The sequence below is a fragment of the Anopheles bellator genome, chromosome 2 (assembly GCF_943735745.2).
Source record: "Anopheles bellator chromosome 2, idAnoBellAS_SP24_06.2, whole genome shotgun sequence".
Taxonomy (NCBI): Eukaryota; Metazoa; Arthropoda; class Insecta; order Diptera; family Culicidae; genus Anopheles; species Anopheles bellator.
The window spans coordinates 82,293,225-82,300,871 of NC_071286.1; the positions used below are offsets into that span (position 1 = coordinate 82,293,225).

Here is a 7,647-nt window from a genome sequence, read left to right on the forward strand (position 1 = left end):
CAGTTTTTTTCGTTTGCCTTTTTATTGGACGGTAAGTTAAATTTCCTGAAGTAGAAACATTGGAAAAAGACCTATTCTACTGAGAACTGCAGAGTTGTGTAACGAAAATCGTCAAAAAGATGCGATGCTTGGCCTGTGAGGCATTTCATGGTTTGCGACACAAAATTGCGCTTCCCGGCAGCCGTCACGTCACCGACAGATTGTAATAGGGCCGCAGAAGCACAGCGAAGGTAGCTGAAGCTGGTATCCCCGCAGAAAGAGTTTAGTCGGGTGTTCTTTTCACGCGTTCGCTGCAACGATCACGGTCTGCTGAGAGAAGAGAAAACTCTCCTGCCCAACCGATCGACACTGCGATCGCTGCGGTGTGAAAGAGTTGACATGATGATAAGAACGTGCGATGGTCGTGAGAGAAGTTACGATCAAATTGTAAATGTTTTCAAATAGTTACAGTTTTCGGATTTGCGCGGGAAAATGTTTTAAATGAAAGACTTGTTTAGCTAATTTTTGTTAAATTTTATTGCCACCTAATTGCTCTTTCATTTAACGCGTCAGGGTCGTAGCCAAGGATGTGGTTGAATGGGGCCGCCATGATCAGCCCTTTTGATTAGGCTATCGATTCGCTGCAAAGTGTAGGCCAATCCCATTGCTAAGGGTTACGATGATCCCTGGGGTCCTGTTATGGTCAAAAAACGTTGTACCGATGGGTCACATTCCCAAAGGGACTGCCGCGCAATATACTACGATGTTTACGTGACGAAGAGAAGGTTGTCGTTGGTTTTATTTTTTGCCTCCGTGAGATCTAATTTAAGAAGAGTGCAACGAAATGCACTTTCGGTGGCCGTCTCGAGCGTCAGAATAAGAAAAAGAATCACGAGAATAAGCACCAGAGCGGAAGTTGCGTTATTTAATGCGGTAGAAATGTTTTATTTTTCGCGTTTCTGCCCATTTTTAGTTGATGCTGCTCTCCTGGCCTATCGATTATTAATTCTTTGCATTGTTTCAGAACTAGTGTCTACTTTTCTTACGTTTCTCTAGCTTAGTCGGATTTCTAACAGAAATTGTTCTTAGGCGGTGTGAGCTGTGCGCGTGTCGGTCGGTCACTGGCGCTAACGGAGATTTTTGTCCACGACGTGATGGTCCGTGTTTGGATGGCTCAGCGGCAGCGCCAGCGCGGGCGCTCTCAAGTCATCCGGTTGGTTGGAACCCCCCACTGGACCGGCGTAACGAGGAGATACTATATAAAACACACACGACGCACGGCAATCGTTAGCTCGCGGATAAAATTGAAGGAAAATGAAACTCAAAGCAAAAACCTAAACTGCGACCATTCAATTCACCGATTCTAGTATTAGCAGCGGCGCCACTGCCACCTTTTCCACTCGATTCGTAAAGCTAGTGCTCCGGCCGGGCGAGAGGCGAGGTGTGCTGGCCCTTCTCGTTTATTGTTGTTCCGCGGCTCTCGCCCCACGCCGGATGCGGTGTACGCTAAGCGTCGCGGTGTGCTCAGTAGATCTGAATGATACCCGATTCCAGGAGTTTCTGTATTTTGGAAGCTACTTGTGGGTTCTTTAGATGTCTGTGGAAGAAAAGCGAAAAGTGCAGTCAGTCGGAGGCTGTCGATCGCCGGCAGGGGGGGGAAACACCGGTTACTTACTCTTGTACCGCTTTCGGATCACTCTGCATCTGCTCGAGGATGACGCGCATCGCCGGGTCCTTCAGGATCTGCTGCACTTCCGGGTCATTCATTGCCTTCTTCCACACCTCCTTCGGGTCGGCATGGACCGCCATCGTGCAGGCCCGGTAGCCTTCGAGCGCTTCCGCGTTGTTCGGGTCGATCTCGAGCGCTTTCTGGTAGGCGGTGAGGGCTTCCGACGACTTCTGCATCACCTGCAGGATCTTGCCCTTGCGGATCCAGCCCTTGATGAACGCCTCGTCCAGCCGGCAGCACGTTTCGCAGTCCTTCAGCCCGAGGTCGAAGGCGGCCAGCTTGGTGTAGCAGGCGGCCCGGTTGCTGTACAGTTTCGCATCGTCCGGATTGCGTTTGATGGCCTCGGAGTAGTGCTTCACGGCCGCACTGTAGTCACCCTTCTTGAAGAACTCGTTGCCCTGCTCCTTCTCCTCCTCCGCCTTGGCCGGATCGATGTACTCCAGGCGCTCGATTTCCTTGATCTTCTTCTCCGTGTCGCTGAGCAACGATTTCACCTCCGGCGTCCGGTGCTCGGACAGCGACTTCTCGAAGTACGTCTTCGCCGATTTGTGGTCCTCCAGGCGGCGGTACGCGTTGCCCGTGCGCGTGAACGCCTTCGCGATCAGCTTGTAGTCGGCGCGGTTCTCGCGACCTACGTCAACCGCCTTCTCGCACTCTTCGATGCACTTCCGGAACTCCTTCTGCTCGAAGTATACGGCCGCGATGTTGTTGTGGAATGTAATGTCCGTCGGGTCGTGCGTCAGAGCGGTGCGGTAGTGCCGCAGGGCGGCCTCAAAGTCCTTCCGTTTGTACGCCGCATTGCCGAGGTCCTTTTCTTTCAGCGCCTGCTGCTTGTTTGGAGCCTGATCTTGGGAGGCCATTTTGCTGCACTGGCGGTGGCGCCTTGACTACCGGAAAAACTTGGCTCCGCTGCTACCGTCGGTCACCGATACAGGTCCGTGAAAAACGCAGCACCGTTCCGCACACGTTCACGCCTCTTTCCGCTAGTTCGGAGCTGTCTCGCTGTCCGAGGTTAGAATTTTCGCGTTGCCAGAAAACAACTTCGATCGAGCACGGAATTCCTGCTTGTCACGTTTTTCTTCACCGTGTTGCGCTCCCGTTGTTTGCTTGTTCACTGCTGGGAAAATAAAGAGTTGCGAGGCTCGGGGTAAGTGTGCCGCTGTTAAGAAAGAATTGCCTTTGTGGAACAGTGTGGAACAATCGAGAACGAAAACATGCGCTGTCTTGGATGCCGGACTTGCTGAAGCCGCGAATGTTTCGAGGTTGCGCGCGAGCGAGACAGCACCAGAATCCATAGAAACGTCAGCGCGCGCTGTGCTCGATTTTGCGGCAAACTGACAGCCGTTCGTCGAAATCGGTGGAACATTTTTTTTTTTTTTTTAAATTTTTCCCGATGCGGGAAAACAACCTGTTTCTCCCCCCCGTGTTGATCCTGTGTGGCAAACAGGGGGGCAGGTATGCGATGTATCGCATTTTATTCAGATAATATATATACATAAATACATAAATAAGGCACATATTTACAAATAGCTATACATTTAGTCACTTTCGCAAGTCGCGGATGTAGCCGTATAGACGGATCCAGCTCCGCTACAAGGAGCTGTCAGTCGCTACTCCGCTCTTGCTCTGCACAGTCGGTGGAACATTGGTGGGAAATTGTGCAACGGAACCGATTTTCGAAGGAAAGTGAAGGTGATATATGAATTATATCGATTCGCTCTCCAAGGATCTCATTATCTTGGGGCATGGATGCTGCAACATGCATGGAAAGCACGGTCTGGTTTGCACAGAGTTTTCTGGAACGCGCGGGAACTTCTCTTCATCGACAACTGCTCGACTGCTCGACAGACCGATTCGAGAGAAATCGGTGGTCGAATTTTTGAAAATTCGACATTGTTTTCGCGCGAACAACGAATTAAAATGTGTTCTGAAAGTTTTTCCATTTTCCCAGCGATGGACAACATTGAAACGAGTGGCTTTGGAATTTCTGTTGTATTACTGATCCTCCTCCGAAATATATCAATTTGTTGAGAAAATTCTTGTTACTCATAAAGAACTAAACATCAAACGAACAAAATTTAAAACCACTCTTTCTGCGCCCAAGTAAAACAATATTGTGTGTCTAAATAGTTGTTCAATAAAAGTTTTTCACAAGCCACTACGTATCAAACGATAGATTAAATAGATTTATCCAAAATAATCCGTTTGCGGCACGAAAGCCGTCAACCCCGGACAGTGCATATCAATTAGAGTGCAAGGCTTTATGCTGCCACTTAATAAGGATCTGACCGTTCTAACAATAATAAATAATGAGCCCCTTTGAGATGCTGAAAAATGACCCGGATTTGCTATTGGCCTGATGTGCTTATTGTATATAAATTTTGAATTGCTCACCTGGATAATTTATTTCAATTCGAATCGCATATTACGAAATTTGCGCTGGTTCAGTTTGATTTCATTGGCTGTTGAAGCGTCGATAAAAATAAATCGTATGCTCGTATGGCAATCCACTTTATGCGCCTCTCGCATCTCGCACTTTGCACTCCGAAGAATCGCCGAATGACGGTTTCGCCACACAATCGCCCGTGCGCACACAAAGCTGTAATCGGATTTAAAGCAATTTACAATTTTACACTATTAAATCACTGTCACGTGTGATACGCTGACCACGCCGTGCCGCCGCAGCCTCCCGGGGCTGTTGGTTTGCACGGTCTGGAGCACTGAATGGCGAACGGGAAACCGCAGACAGAGCCGCGCGCGTGGAAGGTTTACAATTGATTTCACTTTATTATTCCCAGACCGACGCGAACGCCAGATTTCGGAAGTACGCACCCAAATAATGTTGATGCGTTTTCCAGCTTTTTTTTGTGTGCCTTGAAGGTGTCCGAAGTGATGGATTGGATTGGTGGCCAGACTAAATTGGCGGAATGTCTGTGTTTTCAAAATGAGCACCACAAAAAGGCCAAATTCAATATTTGGGTTACGGACAGATCAGTGTCGGTCGGTTACAAATGCGTTGCGTTTTGTTGAATTTCGCCTGTCTGTTCGGAAGAGGGAAAAAGGATATAAGTAAACAATTGGCCAGCGAATGGCGGTCATCCACCCAAAAAGAGAAGTTTTTGTTCTATCCTTTATCCCTCACGGATATTCAGCGGATTTTTGTCAAATTTTCGGACACCCTATCTAACACCACGAGGTCCGTCCGTCTCCGTGCTGGAATGCGCCCTCCGGCCACCGGTTTTGGGTCACTTTATCGAGAGAGTATTTATTTTTAGTTGGCAAGCGCCGGTCTTATCGTCGGTTGCAGCACACAAAAGTGCATCCCTTCCTGGCAAAAAAGATGGCATGTTCCGTGGGACACAATGGCAACCTGTCATACCGCCCACATCCGGGCAAAAAATCCGCTTTACTGCAGATAGATGTTTGCAGTGTGACTCTGTTACAGTACTGGGTCTGTGGGGAGCGACCCTTTTATTTCGCTTTCTTTGCCGTTTCGCTACTAATGGAGCTGTTCAGCAAGGACGACCCAGGGACCTTAAAGGGACATGTGTCCGATCGGGCAACGTGATACTGGTGCTCCCCCACGTTGCCCCCCCACGTTGCCCCCCCACGAGATGGTCAAATATTTGTGCTCAATTTTCATTCGATTTATCGCAAGCCGCAGTCACCATTTTGTGCCGAATGAGTTTTTGAAAAGGAATCAAAAGGCACTAAATTGGTTTTGGCAATAGCGGGATTATTTCCTACTCATCCCGCCTCATTCATCATTTAATAAAATGTTTTCATTAGTTTAATTTTAAACACAAAATTTAATTGAAATTGATAGGGTAAAACTAAATATTCAAAACCCTCTGTTTAACCGCTCTCCAGAGAACCGCCACGAACCGATACAGTTTCCGTAGCAATTTAGTGACGGACTATCCACCGTAAAACCGTACGCTTCCGGAAGTTTGCGGGTTGACTTGTTTCTGTGGTTTTCGGTTTCGGTTGACTTTTTTCATGCCTGAAATGTGCTATCATTGACATGTTCGGCCATTCATTTGTTTCGCTCGTGAAAAGTCTTATTTTTCCCGGCGAGTCCTGAATAAATAACACGCGCTCCTGTGGGTTTAGTGGTCGTGGGAAAATGGTCCGATTGCACGTGGTTTTTTCCTAGCTCGCTCGCCAGCTCCGGCAACGATTCCGATTCCGTTTTGTCACTGATTGGTCCAATTGAAAGGACGATCAAATTTTGATCCTACGCGTTTCGTTGTGTCCTGCGCGGGTTTTGTAAGCGAACGGGGTCGTAGGAACGGACGGATTAGAGGCGAGTGCGAGTTGTGTCGTTTCGCTGATAACCGGACAAGCCGGAGCCGCAGTTTTGCGATTCCTGTCACGACGAGCTTGCAAATCTGGCATCGTCCAGAAGTCATTAGAGTTAGAGTGAATGAAAGCAATCGCAAAAGTGTTTTTAATTTTTCCCTCAAACCTTTGTCGATTTGCTATTCCTGGATAACAGGTTATGTAACGACCCTTCCGTTACCGAAAGAGGCCATATCATCATTTGTCCTCTTTAGAGGACGATATTAGAGGAACGTTTTGAAAATGGGTCACTGCCTTGATTTTTCTCAGCATCTATTTGAAAGCGAAATAGTTCAATGGCCGTCTCTGAAAATTATTATTACTAGATTATTAAATTCCAAATGCATGTTCCTTCTCAAAATGACCAATTTTGCGAACGTTCGTCTGCAGACTCCACCACTTGATATCGAGTACCTCAACTTAGGCGCTCGAAATGATCCAAAATAAGCCATCGATCTGGCAAGGGCTGTTCGCTTCGTTACCTGCCATTTTAATTATCGATTTTCTGTGCGTCTAATGATTTTTGATTGTCTGCTCTCCACGTTTCGCCCCGCCCGATCTGAAGCATCTCCAAAGTATCATTAACCCGCAGGATTTCGATGAACTAATTATAGCATTTTCCAATTCAAATCCTCGCGTTCCTGGAACTGAGGCGAAGCGGCGAGATTGTGCTGTAAATAAAACAGACCGTAGCGCGCAACGGCCGATTCCCGATGAATGGCTCTCAGTCCAGGGGCAATGATTAACCTAATCCGGGGCAATTGAAAGTTTATCCATCAGCGGCCACGTGCGCCATCTCCTGGAGGCCATCGACCGGAAAGTGCTACAAACTATATTAATAAGACAGCGTACATTGAGTGCGACAGTTGAGATCTATTTCAGCGCGTTGGCGTTCCGCGGTTCGCTGGAAAGCCTAGAGGCGTTCGCACGTTCCCTCCCGGATCCGGTGGAAGCTCGGAGTGCTTTAATGCCAAGCAGCCCCAGGCACGCAAAATTCCCATACGCGATACGGTGGCATCGGTGCGAGCTTTCACCATCCAGCATTGATTTCCCGGAAGCGTCCGAGTGGTAATAGAGAGTTGAAATAAATTAATTTCATTTCGAGTCCTTTTACCGCACATTCTCGGGGAAAGAGCGAACCCCTTTCGTTACCCTTTCGGGTGCATAGTTTTTATTTGCATGGCGAGTCAGGCGTGAGCCAGCGAACGAGATGATGATATCGGAATGACCCACATTGGGTACACCCGGAGGTGCTACTAACATTTATAGTGCACAAACAATGTTTTTATCTTTGTTTATGACATGATTTTATAATACAGTAAACATTACCATTTTATTCGTTTAATTTTATTTGAATTAACACCATTGAATATTAGCGATCAATCACCGGAAATGAAACAGTTGACGAAATTAAAACCGTAATTACTTTCGTACTCACCCAATCTGTGCTGCGCTCGTTCCCCACGGATTGTGGACAGCGGATTGTTGAGCCGTGCATTCTATTGGTTTCCATTTAATGACACCGTTCTGCCCGACCCATTCTAGCGTCCGAGCGCGTTCGTTAGTTTAATATTTTGCACGTGTGCGTGGGAATGTAT

The 7,647-nt window shown here is 47.6% G+C and overlaps 1 protein-coding gene across 1 annotated transcript; it reads right to left on the minus strand.

The window, feature by feature from the left end:
* Positions 1 to 757: 757 nt before the first annotated feature.
* Positions 758 to 2,930, minus strand: LOC131208423 (stress-induced-phosphoprotein 1). Its single transcript, XM_058201167.1, has 2 exons — positions 1,655 to 2,930; positions 758 to 1,576 (listed from the first exon to the last, which is right to left on the minus strand). Exons 1-2 carry the CDS (start codon positions 2,566 to 2,568, stop codon positions 1,504 to 1,506), a joined length of 987 nt encoding a protein of 328 aa, XP_058057150.1. The 5' UTR covers positions 2,569 to 2,930; the 3' UTR covers positions 758 to 1,503.
* Positions 2,931 to 7,647: the final 4,717 nt, after the last annotated feature.

Coding starts and splice junctions, on each gene's coding strand:
- LOC131208423 (XM_058201167.1), bottom strand. CDS start 2,568: ATGGCCTCCCAAGATCAGGCTCCAAACAAGCAGCAGGCGCTGAAAGAA. Junction 1,577..1,654: donor GATCCGAAAGCGGTACAAGA/GTAAGTAACCGG, acceptor TTTCTTCCACAG/ACATCTAAAGAACCCACAAG.